This window comes from Malus domestica, chromosome 07, assembly GCF_042453785.1.
Source record: "Malus domestica chromosome 07, GDT2T_hap1".
NCBI classification, from domain to species: Eukaryota; Viridiplantae; Streptophyta; class Magnoliopsida; order Rosales; family Rosaceae; genus Malus; species Malus domestica.
In genome coordinates this window covers 35,754,895-35,772,153 of record NC_091667.1, presented here as the reverse complement: position 1 = coordinate 35,772,153, position 17,259 = coordinate 35,754,895, and the positions used below count along the sequence as shown (strand labels likewise).

Here is a 17,259-nt window from a genome sequence, read left to right as displayed (position 1 = left end):
CATGACATGCATTTAAAATTAGCAAATCCACTTGGGTACATAAATTGTCACTGCTTCAGACTCCGGATGCTGTCGACCCTGACATCGATCAAATTAGAATTAACATTCATTCGTATGATCAGAGCAAGAGAACATTCTTTATGTTCCTAGGACAGCATGTGCAGTACGTTCGTACGTCTTGTAATAAGTCTAGCGAAATAGTATCATCTTAGGTCATATATTTTTAGTTTGATAAAATGGAGCCTGACGTTTCCGGAGGACAAGAACAGTGTATGTGCCTAAAACGACATATGTCTAATGCTCGAACAGTAGGCCTCACAAACACAGCGTAGAAGTGAAAAATCTTACAAACAAAAGGCTAGTGAGACTTGGTTTTACAACCGATTTTCCTATTGAGATCTAATTCGATCCTCATAGATTTCTCGAGAATTTTTCTTACGAAGTTTTGTTATAGCATCTATAACGGCCTCCGGTTTAGGTGGACAGCCCGGCAAATAGATATCCACAGGAATTAGCTTACCAACTCCCCGAACAATTCGTTTTTACCTTACGTAAATATCAAATAAATTACTTATAGGGTCTATCAGACTCGGGTTGGTAAATGATCCAATAACCACCCTTCTTTTTGTTTTTTGTTCTTTTTTTTTTCTAGGTGAAATGCCTAGAAAAAAATTGTAGTGATATTAGGTATCAAAAACACATAAAAGTAGTAAATATAAATGGATATAGTGGGTTACATCGTTTCTATGGTTACTTCTTAAACAATGAGGTCCTCTCTATACACCGGAGCCCTCACCTGCTCGTGTGTGTATGTAGCTGCATCTACACTGCCAGCAGTCTACAGCAAAAAGAAATGCAAAGTTCCAACTAATTACAAGTTTATAAAAATGTACAGACAAGCTATTTATAGAATGAATGCATCTTCTTGATTAGAATCATTTCGTTTTTATCTTCTTCCTTTGCTGCCAATAATATGGTAAGAAAAATGTACCAATATCTTTCGAAAAAAATGTTTGACAGGCACTTGGAAGTGGAAGAATTGAAACCAATGCTGCATTACATTCACCCAGGAGAATTGTCCAAGTTCTGGTTCAATTCATATACTCCTATCTATGAGACATGATGAGATAAATATAAGAATTCAAATGTGTGGCATTGTTCGATTCAGGCGGATGATAACAAAGATGGAAAATTAACAGCAGAGGAGATGCTGATGTTTCTATAGCATAGTCTGTGATGTTGGTGTCAACGAAGATTATCACGATGAATTTTGAAGCAGGATGGTCCGGAGAAATGCATTTCCAAATTTCACCAAAAAAAGAATGAACTTACCATGGCTTGTCAACCAAGCAAATATTAGGGTTGAGGATCCGAACACAAGATTGTGAGCGCATGGGTTCTTAACAACTTGAACTACAAACTCTTTGCTATCTATACTATGATTTAGAAACGTTTTTCAACCAGAGTATAAATACAATTTACACCCTTTTTACATTAAATATGATTAACTGAGAATGAGGACAACACAATGATTCAAACTTCATTGTAACTTCAATAGTTTGCATGCGTCGAGAGAAGAGTCACACTCCAAAGTAAAACTTATATACTGACCAATTAACTAAATTCACGTCAGCAATTAACTGTAAATACAAATCAGTTACTTGGCCCAGAAGAAAAATTTAAACTAATGAGAAGCCCAAGCTATTCTCCAAAAGAAGGGTCCATAACTTTCGATTCTCAGTCAATTCAAACGAAAACCAATTTCCGGGAAAGGCGTACGATTATAGGCCCCACAAAACAAAATTATTGGGAAAGTGAGAGAGGATCCATTCTTTCTAATCCATTAAATCAGATAATCCGTGTGATTAAAATTTGATCAAACGGATAAAAATAAGAATTCATTTTAAAAGTTATAATAACTTCAATTATTTAATCAAATTTTAAATTTTAATGATCTCTTGATTTGATAGATTAAAAGGAATGAATCGGAAAGAGCTTTCTGTATTATTGCAGCCAATATTTTTTTGAAAAAAGAGAGAGAGATAAAAGAAAAAGTTGATAGCTTTCTGCAATCCGAGTCCATCGAAGCAATTTGCTTCTCTGTCCTCTGCGTCTGTCTCTGTCGCTGTCTCCGAGGAAGGCTTTCTGCTCCCGATCCACGACCGTACGACCACTTTAAGGTTATTTTATTTTTGATTTTCAGGTAATTTTATCGCTGTCCTGTTTCGGAAACCTCGATTTTGTTTCAGTGGTAACTACGTTTGTGCGTACTGTCGTGTTGTTGTCTGATCCTGATTGTTCCGGTTCGATTCGCTGAATTTGAATTTGATGCGTTAAAATTTCGAGTAATTTGATGGCCTAGGATTGCGTTTTGTGAATTTTAGTTTTGTTTTTGTTAAGGTTTGTTGGAGATGTATGCAATTTTGTATGAAATTTCATTCGATCCATGAAATTGTTTGTGTTTGGTTATGTTTTGGATTTCTTGGCGGGGGACATGTTCGGTTGTGGATTTGTGTGTGCATAAGTAGGGTTTTTGGTGATTAGATGGAGTAGGGTTTTTTTGTTGCTTGGCAAAACCGAGCTCTATAAGATTCATATGGCCGACCCAATTTAGTTGGATAAGTCTTGGCTGTTGTTGTATATGTATATATGTATACGCACGCCATCTTGTATGGGTAGTAAATTTCTTTTATGTTGAAAATTTGGTTTCCTGATGATTTGCGGAGTTCCAGTAAATGTTGTTTCCTGCCAAGTTTGTGTGTGTATTGCGTACTGATTTAGATTGTTAAATGGATGCATCATTAAACTTTGCAGTGCATTGGTGAATGGTTTTCTGGGCAAAGTCGGGGGTTTGCTGTTTCAGTTAGACATCTTTCTGTAAACCAAATTGGTGGAACGAAAAAGATTTTCTGGCGTAATAGTTTTCTATTCTTGCGTGATGTTAATATTTTCTGAATCTGATTTTCGACAGTTTTTCGGTCTCTGTAAAATGCTATGATTTAATTGTCTCCTATCTTGTATTTCTCCAATATGTCTAAACAATTAAAATTTGCACTCGCAGATACTATACATCGATGGAAGTTACCCAGGTGCTGCTGAATGCTCAATCTATAGATGGAACTGTACGGAATCAAGCTGAAGAGAGTTTGAAACAGTTTCAGGAGCAAGATCCTCCAACGTTCTTGTTGTCTCTTTCTAGAGAGCTAGCAAATGAAGAAAAGCCTGTTGAAAGCCGTAAATTAGCAGGTCTGATACTGAAGAATGCCCTGGATGCTAAAGAACAACCTAGAAAGTTGGAGCTTATTCAAAGATGGCTTGCATTGGAAACTTCTGCAAAAGCGCAGATTAAGATGTTCTTGTTACAGACCCTCGCTTCCCCTGTAGCTGATGCTCGTTCAACTACCTCTCAAGTTATTGCAAAAGTTGCGGGCATTGAGTTGCCCATGAAACAGTGGCCGGAACTGATTGGATCACTATTGTCGAATATTCATCAGTTACCAGCACATGTAAAGCAAGCTACTTTAGAGACTCTTGGGTATTTGTGTGAGGAAATCTCTTCTGATGTCGTGGATCAAGATCAGGTTAATAAAATACTGACAGCTGTAGTTCAGGGTATGAACGCATCTGAAGGGAGCAATGATGTTAGGCTTGCTGCTACCCGAGCACTGTACAATGCTTTGGGTTTTGCTCAGGCCAATTTTAGCAATGATATGGAGCGTGATTATATTATGAGAGTTGTCTGTGAGGCAACTCTGTCCCCTGAAGTGAAGATTCGACAGGCAGCTTTTGAGTGTATAGTCTCCATTTCTTCATCTTACTACGAGAAATTAGCTCCTTACATTCAGGACATATTTAGCATCACAGCAAAAGCTGTAAGGGAAGACCAGGAACCTGTTGCTCTTCAAGCCATTGAATTCTGGAGTTCGATTTGTGATGAGGAGATCGATATATTGGAAAATTATGTGGGTGAATTTAGCGGGGATTCTGATATTCCTTGCTTTTACTTTATCAAGCAGGCAATCCCTGCCCTCGTCCCTATGCTTTTGGAGACGCTTCTTAAGCAGGAAGATGATCAGGAGGAAGATGGGGCTTGGAATATTGCTATGGCTGGGGGGACATGCCTTGGGTTGGTTGCTCGGACAGTGGGAGATGATATTGTTCCACTTGTTATGCCCTTCATCGAAGAAAACATAACAAAACCAGATTGGAGGCAAAGAGAAGCAGCTACTTATGCATTTGGTTCCATCTTGGAGGGTCCTTCGGCAAACAAGCTAACGCCTATTGTAAATGTTGCTTTGACGTTCATGCTCAGTGCTTTAACAAAGGACCCAAACAACCATGTGAAGGACACTACTGCTTGGACATTGGGGAGAATTTTTGAATTCCTTCATGGTTCAACTATGGATACACCCATAATTACCCCAGCAAACTGCCAACAGATCATCACAGTTCTTCTTCAGAGTATGAAAGATGTTCCAAATGTTGCTGAGAAGGCATGCGGTGCTCTCTATTTTCTGGCCCAGGGTTATGAGGATTTTGGCCCATCATCGCCCATTGCCCCTTTTTTCCACGAAATTGTACAGGCTCTACTCACTGTTACTCACAGACCAGATGCTGGGGAATCACGATTAAGGACTGCTGCATATGAAGCGTTGAATGAAGTAGTCAGGTGTTCGACTGATGAAACTGCCCCCATGGTGTTGCAACTTGTTCCTGTTATCATGATTGAACTGCATCAGACTCTTGAGGGCCAGCAGCTTGCATCTGATGAGAAAGAGAGGCAGAGTGAATTACAAGGACTTCTTTGTGGGTGCTTACAGGTCATTATTCAGAAACTAGGTTCCTCAGAGCCCACGAAATATGTGTTCATGCAATACGCAGATCAGATAATGGGACTTTTCTTGAGGGTATTTGCTTGTAGAAGTGCTACTGTCCATGAGGAAGCCATGCTTGCCATTGGGGCCCTTGCATATACAAGTGGCCCGGATTTTGCAAAATACTTGCCAGAGTTTTACAAGTATCTTGAAATGGGGCTTCAAAATTTTGAGGAGTACCAAATCTGTGCTATCACGGTTGGTGTTGTAGGGGATATTTGTAGAGCAGTGGAAGATAAGATTCTGCCTTATTGTGATGGAATTATGACCCAACTTCTCAAGGATCTGTCAAGCAACCAGTTGCACCGCTCTGTAAAGCCTCCTATATTCTCCTGCTTTGGTGATATAGCTCTTGCAATAGGAGAGAACTTTGACAAGTACTTGATGTACGTCATGCCAATGATTCAGAGTGCTGCAGAGATGTCTGCCCACACAGCAGGTGCTGATGATGAAATGACAGAGTACACCAATTCTCTTAGGAACGGAATCTTGGAGGCATATTCTGGGATTTTCCAAGGTTTCAAGAACTCCCCGAAAACGCAGGTTTTGATATCTTATGCTCCGCACATCCTGCAGTTCTTGGATAGCATATACAGGAGGAAAGACATGTGAGTTGATCTACTGTTTCGTTGTTACTACAAAATTACAATTTTTTGTTATGTTTTTCTGACATTTTTTTTGTTTTAATTTACTTGCATTGCGTGCAGGGATGAAGTGGTGATGAAAACAGCCATTGGTGTCCTTGGAGATCTAGCAGATACACTGGGAAGTAATGCAGGTTCTTTGATACAGCAATCTCAATCGTGCAGAGACTTTTTAAATGAGTGCTTGTCTTCCGAAGACAATTTGATTAAAGAATCTGCAGAATGGGCCAAGATGGCCATCAGTCGTGCCATTTCAGTTTGAAGCTATTGCCACTGTATATTCTATTTGTTTGGAAGTCCCCACATGCATTTGGGTGTGTTTGAGTCGGGTCATAGGATTGCATGTGTCAAGCATCGCCATTTTCAGACAACCGAAGCTGTCCATCTTCAAGTTGTCACTAACTTGCATCATCTCCAAAAGTTGTGACTAACAATTGCATCAGCGCCGAGGGCTTGGGTCCTGGTTTTGTCAAGGAGGAAGAGTTGGGGTAGTGAGTGTCGCAGAAGTGGGTTAAGGCCTGCAATCAAAACTAACAAAATTCTGTGGATCACAGATTATGTGACATCGGAGGGGAAGGTAAGTGACATTCATGAAGGCCATATTTCTGTGTCACTGAGGTGAATTGCGCTCCGAACGCCAAACAAGATCTTGTTAATCCATACCACCACCCCTGATGATTTCCTCCAACGAGATTGGGGTCAGAATGGACGAAAATTGCCCAATTTTATTCGGGTGCTGGCGCCTTATCACTAACCCAAGTGCCGTATTCCTGAAATCCTCCATAGCAGGTCTTCATTCCTGAATTCCATCCCCTTCGGTTATCTTGTTTGCATCTCATCATATTTTTGCTTGTCTTAGTTCATATTCCAGAGTATTTCCTTAGCAAGCGAAACTACCTCCGGTTCGCCCAAGGTTTGAGCGTCACCATGAACTCGTGGAAACACAAATCCTGCATTGCATCATTCATTTTCATATTGATCATTGCTAGAAGGTCAAGTTAGCTATATGTCGCATACCATATGCATTCGTTAAATCATTGTTACGTCGCTTTTTGAAAGACAGACGATATTTTTCTTCTTCTTTTGCTTGGGGAACATGTAATCGTATTTTTTTCGGGTCATGTCCGCGTTTTCGAAGTTTTTTACGATTAAACGCCGCGAATTGTGATGCCATAGCGAGGATTATTTTGTTGGGAAGTTTGGGAGAGGCATTGTATTTGCTTATCGGCCTCAGGTCATGTGTTGTTTATAACTGGTCATTTTCCAGAATTTGATGCATAAGCTATATATAGTTTGATTGAATTATTTAAGCTTGGACGTTATGATGACTTTTTTTGAGTGCTGATAATCGTTTAGTCCATAGTCGATAGCATGGATGAGAGAGAATTCTAGTGCTTTCTCCACAGGATTTGTTGTCACCACGACTGCTTAAACAGAAAGTGGTATCTTCTATTCATTTTGGATTGCTTATTGTCATATGATGTCATGCCCTTTGTACCATTTTTTTTAGCGAGCTTTCACGAAAAGTTCTCGGTACTGTTCATTTTAACGAAAAACCACATTTTTACACTAAAAAATCAATTATAGTACTATTCACTTTACCCTTTATTTTGTCCTTATTGTTAACCTTCAAAGTTTTCAAACATTTTTCATTAGTTTTCATTTTTTTTAAGGACTCGTTTAGTATGAAAGATTGAATTGAAAATGATAACTTTATAATATCAAAGCATATTAACGACTAAAGTGAGTGATTTGGATGCTGGGATGGACACAAAAAAAACTCTCGCCTTCTAATTTATCATTTTGGTGAGGATATCGAAATGTATAAGTTTACTTTACACATAATTTATGTTCCATCCTTTAGTTGCACATAATTTTTTTCATTTTTCATTTCTACATACTTTGAAATTAAAGAGTTATCCATTCTGATTCGATCTTACGTACAAACGAGACCGTTCAATTTAATAACATCAAATCCACTTCTTTTGGTTTTGGTTGTATGAGGACTCGGTCACGACTGACCTCACATGGTGTGGCGGGGGGATACCGGTACCACTGCCATAAACGATGCTGAGTATGTAAAAGTGATTGTATTGTATTGGTGGCAGTCATATCACAAAAGCTCACACCACCTTCTTTGAAATTTTGAATAGCCTTCAAAGTTGAAAGTTGAAAACCTGCCATTTTCTTTTGGAGGCAGACTGACTGCCCTTCTGTGTGGGTGCCATTCCTATCCCTTCCTATTTTGTGCGGTCAATTTTAAGCTACGTCAACATTTTATATTGATTTTTTTTATAGAGATAATAAGACAAAAAGCAATAAGAATATAAAATGTTGACATAGCTTAACCGTAATCGCACAAATAGAAGGGGATGGGCTAAACCCTAAACCCTAAATTTTAAACAAACTTTACATAAAATGAGAATTAAAATGATTTTGATTTTTGGTTTTTCTATGTTTACGGTATGTATTTGAAAGTTCAAGAATCAGATCGATTAGGGAGGCTAGTTTGTTTATGGATTCCATTCTCAATTCTTGTACTTTTTCGATTCATCTCTCCTCGTTCCAAATAAGTAAACGTGAAATTAATTCATGTAAGTTTCCAAATACAAAAAGAAAATGAGGCAGATTGTCAGCCCTCCTGTTTGGGTGTCATTCCTATCCCTTCTTATTTGTGCGATCACGGTTAAGCTACGACAACATTTTATATTGATTTTTTTTATAAAGATAATAAGACAAAAAGCAATAAGAATATAAAATGTTGACATAGCTTAACCGTAATCGCACAAATAGAAGGGGATGGGCTAAACCCTAAACCCTAAATTTTAAACAAACTTTACATAAAATGAGAATTAAAATGATTTTGATTTTTGGTTTTTCTATGTTTACGGTACGTATTTGAAAGTTCAAGAATCAGATCGATTAGGGAGGCTAGTTTTTTTATGGATTCCATTCTCAATTCTTGTACTTTTTCGATTCATCTCTCCTCGTTCCAAATAAGTAAACGTGAAATTAATTCATGTAAGTTTCCAAATGCAAAAAGAAAATGAGGCAGATTGTCAGCCCTCCTGTTTGGGTGCCCTTCCCATCCCTTCTTATTTGTGCGATCACGGTTAAGCTACGTCAACATTTTATATTCTTATTGCTTTTTGTCTTATTATCTCTATAAAAAAATCAATATAAAATGTTGACATGGCTTAACCGTGACCGTACAAAATAGAAGATGATGGAAAAAGCACCCAAACAGGAGGGCTAACAATATGCCTCCAAAAAAAAAAGGCAGGTTTTCAACTTTCAACTTTGAAGGCTATTCAAAATTTCAAAGAAAGTGGTGTGAGCTTTTGAGATATGACTGGCAACAATACAATACAATCACTTTTACATACTCTGGTACTGGTATCCCCTCGCCACACCATGTGAGGTCAGTCGTGAGTCGTGACCGAGTTCTCATACAACCAAAATCAAAAGAAGTGGATTTGATGTTATTAAATAGCACGGTCTCTTTTGTACAGAAGATCGAATAGGAATAGGTAACTCTTTAATTTCAAGGTATGTAGAAATGAAAAAAAATTATATGCAACTAAAGGGTGGAACATAAATTACGTGTAAAGTAAACTTATACATTTTGATATCCTCTCCAAAATGATAGATTAGAAGGTGAGTTTTTTTTGTGTCCATCCCAGAATCCAAATCACTCACTTTAGTCTTTGATATGCTTTGATATTATAAAGTTATCATTTTCAATTCAATCTTCCATACTAAACGAGTCCTAAAAAAGGACAATGATTATCTGCCCTCCTTATTCCTATGTCCTCCCATGCCCTCATGTTTGTGTGGTCATGGATAAGCCACGTCAATATTTTATATTACTATTCATTTTTGTCTTATTATCTCTATAAAAAAAACAATATAAAATATTGACGTGGCTTAACCGTGACCACACAAAATAGGAGAGCACGTGAACAAGGAGGACAGACAATCCTTGTCCCTAATAAAAAATGGTACAAAGGGCATGACATCATATGACAATAAGCAATCCAAAATGAATAGAAAATACCACTTTCCGTTCAAGCAGTCATGTGGTGACACCAAATTCTGTAGAGAAAGCACTAGACTTCTCTCTCATCCATGCTATGGACTATGGACTAAAATCTTCTTGCTTGACTTCAAAATCTATTTCCTACTTCCATTCCCATTCTGTCGCATGGAAGTCCTTCTTGGTAAATGAGAGTATTTACTTACACAAGAGATATTCAACTGAGAATGATATATTTTAAGTCAATATGTGCTAATTAACATGCGTTTTTACTTCCGCACTTGATATGACCATGAGCGTTCTTGTTGCATGACTTTTTTTTTGTTTGTTTTCCAAATGGAAAAAGATTACGCGAGATTAGTTTTTCGGCAATGATCACTTGCGAGACACTTACTCTCCTTCGAAGGCGTGAGGACCATTACACCCAAAAACCCCACAGTCGACCCTCCTCCACCAAATTTATTGATAATAAATGAAAGTAAACGAAAAAGATACAAGTTGAGGGATTATGCTAAGACCCGCAAAAACTAAACCATTTTTATATAGTATTTTTCCCCGACAACCTAGAACCGTGCCAAATACGGAGTTTAATTTGTGAATCACCAGCCTGCAAACAGCATCAATACCAACATAAACTCTCTTGGGAGATGATTAATTAGTGAAACTTTTCTTTGTTGTCTTAAATGGTTTAATTTGTTGGATTATATAATATTGGACCATGTTGATGTTGGTGGTACTGCAAAAATTTTGACTTGTTCCCCTCACACTATGATGTTAGTGCTCTCCCTCCCACTAGTGGATCACCAACATATTAAAGTTCAACCCTCCTACCCTCTTCTTTCTTCCCATTGGATTTTCATGTTGTACTCCACTCTAGGTCTATGTCTGCTTGTCTTCATCCATTGACTAACCAGAAAGTATATGAGGACCTAAATTAACCACACTTCACTCATGGTGTTTGGTTTCTTTGGTACCACGGAAAATGAAACCCATGAGAAAGAAAGGGTTTGGAAAGTCCTATAGAAAATGATGTCTTAAAAAGCAAAGTTCCATTACGAAATTCACTTACAGATGAGGAACGTAATTGACCTTCTCAAATAAAAGGATGTCAATACTTTTCTGTATCTCTTTAGAGAATAAAGACTTCAATAGAATTGTCTGATCACGTTACTGATCAGATACTCTTACAAAATAAGACTCTATACTTTTGGGAGTTAAATCAAACTAGAGTTGGATGGTACATATGTACGAAAGACCTGTACCTTTATGAAAATAGCTAACCTAATCAGCCATGTGATCATAGTGCCCTACCGAAATTTATAATTTTAAAAAAGAAAAGTCTAGAATTTTTGCGTTATTCATCACACAATTTCTCTGCAGACCATGAGCCAGACAATTCTACTTAGTTTATTATTTTTACTGGAACAATGGACATGCAATTGGAAAGTACATATGGCAACCATTGAAACAATAGGAGCATATCTTAATAAAATAGCCTCGACTGCTCTCCTCTCACTATATATGCAATATATATATATATGTGTCAGTGTCGGCAGATAATATAATAGTGAAGACAGGAAAAGAAGGAAGCAAATTAACATATTAAAGAGTGATAAAAACTCAAAAAGTAGGCAGAAAATGGCTAGAATTTGAGCCATGCAATGCAAAGAATATTGTTTGCTCTTGTGTCCATATGCTTAAGAAAGAAGATGACAAAAGAAAGGAAATAGCAAGAAAGAAATAGTAGTGCAGTTGACTTATGTGTTGTGGGCTAGCTAGCTAAAACCCTACGCCAATATTTGATCATCAGTCTGTTCCTGTTGGGAGATCGCGTTTTTGGCACATTAATGGAACTGTTGTTTTTATGTGATAGAAAGGTCACAGGTTCTATCGTGGAAACATCATTTTTGCAAAGTAAGGTCCCCCCTTCCGTCCCCAATCTTCGTAAAATATGAAGCCTTGTTTGCTTGTGATCGCCTTTTATTTATTTATTTTATATTCTGTTGCTATTGGATGGTGGAGAAGGAGAAGTGCACACAGTTGAATTACCAACATCTCTCTCTCTCTCATAGCGTATATGCTTCCACTCACTCCCCAACTCTGACTCAAAATGAGCATAAAAGCCCACCCTCTCTCACCTCCCCTTGCTAAGATTCATCACCATTTTAACTTATTGAGAGGAGAAGAAGAGAAACAAAAGAAGAAGAAAATAAGCAATGGCTTTTAGAATCAATGGGTTTCTTCTTCTACAAGTGCTATACCTCTCAGCACTTCTCATAATTCCCTTATCTTCAGGTGAGCGTATTGCAGCGTACTTAGTTTTGTGTACAAGCGATATGTTACCTTAAACTAATCTAAATTGTTGGGAGGGGAATTCAAACTCAGGGGCATAGAGGAGTACATCTGTTCTACGTTAAATCCCTTAGGGGAGCTTAGTAAACTGACATAAGTACTCTTTGTAGGCATTGTTACTGAAGGCTTCAAGGATGGCATGGATCCCATTAATTTGTTTCACAAGGTAGAATATCTGCTATTGTTTGTTCTAGTAGTTTTTATCATAAACTAATGGGATATAAATTAACATGAATTTTACAAATCATGCTTAATTTATCTTGCTAACAGCAAATTCTGTATGTTTTTGAAGAATGACGTCGAAATCATTTCGAGGAAGCTTCGGAGGCTCCATGCAACAATGCAGGACTACGACGATACAGGATCCAACCCTAGGCACGACCCTAGAAAGAGGACCGGCAATGGCAGGAACCCATGAGACTGCCGTAATATAGCAATCCGAGGTTTTGGTCACGTATAAGCAGACCTAATATAGGAATCCGAACGAGGTTCTTCATCGATACATATGTATGTATGTATATGTATGTATGTATGTATGAATGCACGTATGCACGTATGTAAGAATGCATTGTATGTATGTATGTACGTATGTCTGTATAAACTAGTTTGTGTGTTTGTGGACATAGGAATACAAATATCTTTGTACCATATTCTTCTTCCTGTGGCTATAGACATTGCTGCTAATCGATCGTCTTTATGTATGAGAGTGTAAAATATATACTCTTGCTATTGCTTTGGTTAGGTGACGCGGCACGAAGCAAAATGATTACAAACATAAATCCTTGAAGAATCAGAGTTTGGAATCCACCAGTTGTTTGAGAGAAATTCTGAAAGGTTTTTCTTTATTACAGATTAAATTGATGATTATAATGAAGCAGCCCCAATGGCTTAAATAAACAGATTACAACTCCTTGGGACAACTCAAAGGGCTTAGGTAATTAAAACAAAAACCAACGACATTATCGGACGGAAATCGAAATGTCCGATTTTTACTACAGAAATTAAAACACAGCTTTGGAGGCTGAAATAGCCTCGGATAGCTAAAATCCATCTTATATCCAAATCGGAGCTGTGACACCAAATCTGCAAATTTCTGCTACGTCCTTTTCTCTTCCAACAGTCCACTTCATCTCCAATTCACTCGGCCAGCTTTTTTACAGGGGTGGGCATAGGGTGCATACCCCAATAGAGGCGCCCCAATGTGTAAGAGAAGTGTAAAAAGTTACGGCAGAACACCGCTGAAAATTGTATTAAACTATGGTGAGGTTCGGCTGTGTTCTCCCATAACTTTTCACAATTTTGGGCCGTGAACTCCCGAACAACATTCAGAAGCAATTTTACTTTCTGGCCTTGCGTTCGATGGTTGTTTTCTTGAAGGATGATATGCGAAGGGTTTAGGCATGTACATTTATTTTGAAATTTCAAGAAATGTCAATCACAAAACTAGCAATCTAACTAAATCATCGATCATGTGAGTTCTTATTTACTACTGAGACCTGCATCCAAAAGTATCAAGGTGTGAGGCATGTACAATTCAGATTATACAAACGTAACGTGTGAAAATCCATGTTGATGATTTCCATGATTCCGTTATATACGTTCTTGGGACTCCGGGATGTCTCACGTTCATGTCGAAAGCAAAGATGTCGAGATCCAAATTCCGAGCGACACAATCCCAACCGTAGCAAAAGCTTGGCCGAATTCATATACAACATTTTGTTGTTGAAATGGCAAACCTTGCCAGTCTGTCGACCTGCGGATGAATAAAAAACTAGATCAGAAAACCCCGAAAATTAACGGGGAAGGTGAGAGCCAGATTGCAGAGCTGACAGATACATACCCTAAATCTGCAATAACATTGCTGATGTTATCTTGCGAGCGTTGATCCTGTTCGATATGTGCAAATGTCAGGTCACTGGATAACTAACTACCGAAGCAAACGATTTAACTAATGTGTGTAGAGTAAAACAAATACTCTATGCTTCTCTCTCATCCATGCTATATGGACTATGGACTAAAATCTTCTTGCTTGACTTCAAATTGGATTTTCTACTTTCATTCCCACTCTGTTGCATGGAAGTCATTCTTGGTAAATGAGAGATATTTACCTACACGAGATATATTTTAAGTTAATAATGTGCTAATTAACATGCGTTTTAACTTCCACACTTGTGATATAATCATGGGCGTTCTTGTTGCATGATTTTTTATTGTTTGATTTCAAAATGGAAAAAGATTAGGCAAGATTAGTTCTTCGGCAATAGTCGTGTGAGAAACACCTACTTTTCCTCAAAGGGGTGATATTACAGCTTGAAACCCCACTCCTGACCCTCCTCCACCAAATTTATTAATAACAAATGAAAGTAAACGAAAAAGATACAAGCTGAGGGATTATGCTAAGACCCTGCAAACACAAAACCATTTTCAATATAGTATTGTTCCCTGACAACCTAGAACCGTTGCCAAATGCGGAGCTTAATTTGTGGATCACCATCCCGCAACCACCATCATTACCAACATAAACTCTCTCGGCAGATGAGTGAAACTTTTGTTTGTTGTCTTAAAATTATTGGAGTTTAATTTGTTGGATTATATGATATTGGACTATGTTGGTGTTGGTAGTAGTTCAAAAATTTTGACTCGTTCCCCTCACACTATGATGTTAGTGCTCTCCCTTCCATTAGTGACGATGCGTCACCAACATATTCAAGTTCAACCCTCCTACCCTCTTCTTTCTTCACATTGGATTTTCATGTACATGTAGTCCACTCTAGGTCTATGTTTGCTTGTCTTCATCCATTGGCTAACCAGAAAGTATATGAGGACCTAAATTAACCACATTTCACTCATGGTGTTTGATATCTTTGGTACCACGGAAAATGAAACCCATGAGAAAGAAAGGGTTTGGAAAGTCCTATAGAAAATGATGTCTTAAAAAGCAAGGTTCCATTACGAAATTCACTTATAGATGAGGGAACGTAATTGACCTTATCAAATAAAATGATGTCAATACTAAATAAAAGGATGTCAATACTTTTTTGTATCTCTTTAGAGAAGAAAGACTTCAGTAGGACAGCTTGATCACGTTACTGATTAGATACTTTTCCAAGAAAAGACTCCATCAAACTAGAGTCGGATGATACACACATACAGAAGACCTATATACCTTTATGAAAGTAGCTAACCTAATCAGCCACGTAATCATGGCGTCCTACCTAAATTTGTATTTTAGGAAGAGAAAAGTCTAGGGTTTTTGCAGTATTCATCTCATGTCATGATTCACACAAATTCTCTGCAGATCACGAGCCAGACAAATCTACTTAGTTCATTAAATTTTACTGAAACAATGGGCATGCACTTGGAATGTACATATGGCAACCATTGAAAATATGGGAGCATATCTAAATAAAATGGCCTTACTACTCTCCTCTCACTATATATGTACTATGCAGTGTCGGTAGATAATATAATAGTGAACACAGGAAAAAGGGAAGCATATTGATGTATTAAAAAGTGATAAAAACCCAAAAAGTAGGCAGAAAATGGCTGGAATTCGAGCCATGCAATGTAAGAATATTGTTTGCTCGTGTCCACATGCATAAGAAAGAAGATGACAAAAGAAGGGAAATAGCAAGAAAGAAATGGTGCAGTTGACTTATGTGTTGTGGGCTAGCCAGCTAAAACCCTACACCAATATTTGATCATCAATCTGTTGCTGTTGGGAGGAAGAGTTTTGGCGCAATAAAACGGTTGTTTTATTGTGACCGAAGGCCACGGGTTCAATCATGAAAACAGTTTCTTTGTAAAGTAAGGTAAGACTGCGTACAATAGATGTTCTTCCTCTCCTCCCTCCCCTCCCAACCCTCGTAAAGTGTGGAGCCTTATTGGCTTGTGATGGTTTTTTTTTTTTTTTTCTGTTGTTATTGGATGGTGGAGAAGAACTGCACACAGTTGAATTACCAACATCTCTCTCTCTCTCATAGCGTATATGCTTCCACTCACTCCCCAACCGACGCCAAATGAGCATAAAAGCCCATCCTCTCTCACCTCTCCTTGCTAAGATTCATCACCATTTTAACTAACTGAGGGGAGAAGAAGAAAATAAGCTATGGCTTTTAGAATCAATGGGTTTCTTCTTCTACAAGTGCTTTACCTCTCAGCACTTCTCATAACTCCTTTATCTTCAGGTGAGCATATTGCAGCGTACTTAGTTTTGTTGATACAAATGATATTTCACCTTAAAGTAATCTAAACTGTCAGGAGGGGAATACGAACTCAGGTGCTTAATTTAACTCCCATTTCTATTTGCATATAAATGTTTAGGTTAGCCTAGTAAGCTGACATAAGTACTCTTTGTAGGCATTGTTACTAAGGGCTTCAAGGACGGCATGGATCCCATTAACTTGCTTCACAAGGTAGAATATCTACTATTGTTTGTTCTACAAGTTCCCATGATAAACTAATGGGACATAAATTACATTAATTTGCCAAATCATGCTTAATTTATCTTGCTAACAGCAAATTCTGCATGTTTTGCAGAATGGCGTCGAAATCATTTCGAGGAAGCTTCGGAGGCTCGCTGCAACAATGCAGGACTACGACGATGCAAGATACAACCATAGGCACGACCCTAGGAGACCTGGCATTGGCAGGAACCCATGAGACTGCCTTAATATAGCAATCCGAGGTTTTGATCACGTATAAGCAGACCTAATATAGCAATCCGAACGAGTTTCTTCATCGATACATACATACATACATATGTATGTATGTATGTATAAACTATTTTGTGTGTGTTTGTGTGGCCATAGGAATACATATATCTTTGTATCATATATTTCCTGTGGCTATATACATCGCTGCTAATCGATCGTCTTACATGTATGAGGTGTAAAATAAGTACTTTTGCTATGCTGTGGTTAGGTGACACGGCATAAAGCAAAATGATTATAAACGTAAATCCGAGAAGAACTAAAGTTTAAATCCGCAGTAATATGAGAGAATTCCGAAAGGGTTTTTTTATTTTTTATTAAAAATTGAATGGATGATTACAATGAAGCAGCTAATGGCTTAAATAAACAAATTACAACTCCCTGTAGCAAGGTAATTAAGAACAAAAGCAAACAACATTAGTCGGACGGAAATCGAAGGTTTGATTTTTGTTACAGAAATTAAAACATAATTTTGGAGGCTGAAACGGTCTCGGACATCTAAAATCCATCTTATATCACAGCAGAATGGAGTGTAGGAACTGCGGCGTCGTTCCCTTTCCAGAAATGTAACATGGGTCCAAATCGAAGCTATGGCACAAAATCTGCAAATTCCCACTACGTTCTTTTATCTTCCGACAGTC

General features: G+C 37.9%; 2 protein-coding genes and 1 long non-coding RNA gene across 4 annotated transcripts; 2 read left to right on the top strand and 1 right to left on the bottom strand.

Moving 5' to 3' along the window:
• The first annotated feature begins 1,893 nt into the window (after positions 1-1,893).
• LOC103439902 (importin subunit beta-1-like) lies at positions 1,894-6,828 on the top strand. 2 transcript variants are annotated; one of them, XM_008378543.4, is made up of 3 exons: positions 1,894-2,203; positions 3,062-5,482; positions 5,582-6,828. In XM_008378543.4, the coding sequence occupies exons 2-3, from the start codon at positions 3,075-3,077 to the stop codon at positions 5,778-5,780; spliced, it is 2,607 nt and encodes an 868-aa protein (XP_008376765.1). In that variant the 5' UTR covers positions 1,894-2,203; positions 3,062-3,074; the 3' UTR covers positions 5,781-6,828. The 2 variants fall into 2 exon arrangements, with proteins under 2 accessions (XP_008376765.1, XP_008376766.1); XM_008378544.4 differs by having other exon boundaries at positions 2,002-2,180.
• Positions 6,829-11,243: 4,415 nt separating this feature from the next.
• Positions 11,244-12,554, top strand: LOC103439886 (uncharacterized). The gene is made up of 3 exons (XM_008378525.4): positions 11,244-11,849; positions 12,017-12,072; positions 12,199-12,554. The coding sequence occupies exons 1-3, from the start codon at positions 11,771-11,773 to the stop codon at positions 12,322-12,324; spliced, it is 261 nt and encodes an 86-aa protein (XP_008376747.1). The 5' UTR covers positions 11,244-11,770; the 3' UTR covers positions 12,325-12,554.
• Positions 12,555-13,356: 802 nt separating this feature from the next.
• On the bottom strand, positions 13,357-13,824 carry LOC139197491 (uncharacterized). Its single transcript, XR_011582942.1, has 2 exons — positions 13,747-13,824; positions 13,357-13,659 (listed from the first exon to the last, which is right to left on the bottom strand). It is a non-coding gene; the product is annotated as an uncharacterized lncRNA (long non-coding RNA).
• Between the last annotated feature and the right edge of the window lie 3,435 nt (positions 13,825-17,259).

Excerpts from the sequence above, each read along its gene's own strand:
- LOC103439902 (XM_008378543.4), top strand. The coding sequence starts at position 3,075 with ATGGAAGTTACCCAGGTGCTGCTGAATGCTCAATCTATAGATGGAACT. Across the intron at positions 5,483-5,581 it reads ATATACAGGAGGAAAGACAT|GGATGAAGTGGTGATGAAAA; the intron begins GTGAGTTGATCT and ends CATTGCGTGCAG.
- LOC103439886 (XM_008378525.4), top strand. The coding sequence starts at position 11,771 with ATGGCTTTTAGAATCAATGGGTTTCTTCTTCTACAAGTGCTATACCTC. Across the intron at positions 11,850-12,016 it reads CATAATTCCCTTATCTTCAG|GCATTGTTACTGAAGGCTTC; the intron begins GTGAGCGTATTG and ends TACTCTTTGTAG. Across the intron at positions 12,073-12,198 it reads CCATTAATTTGTTTCACAAG|AATGACGTCGAAATCATTTC; the intron begins GTAGAATATCTG and ends ATGTTTTTGAAG.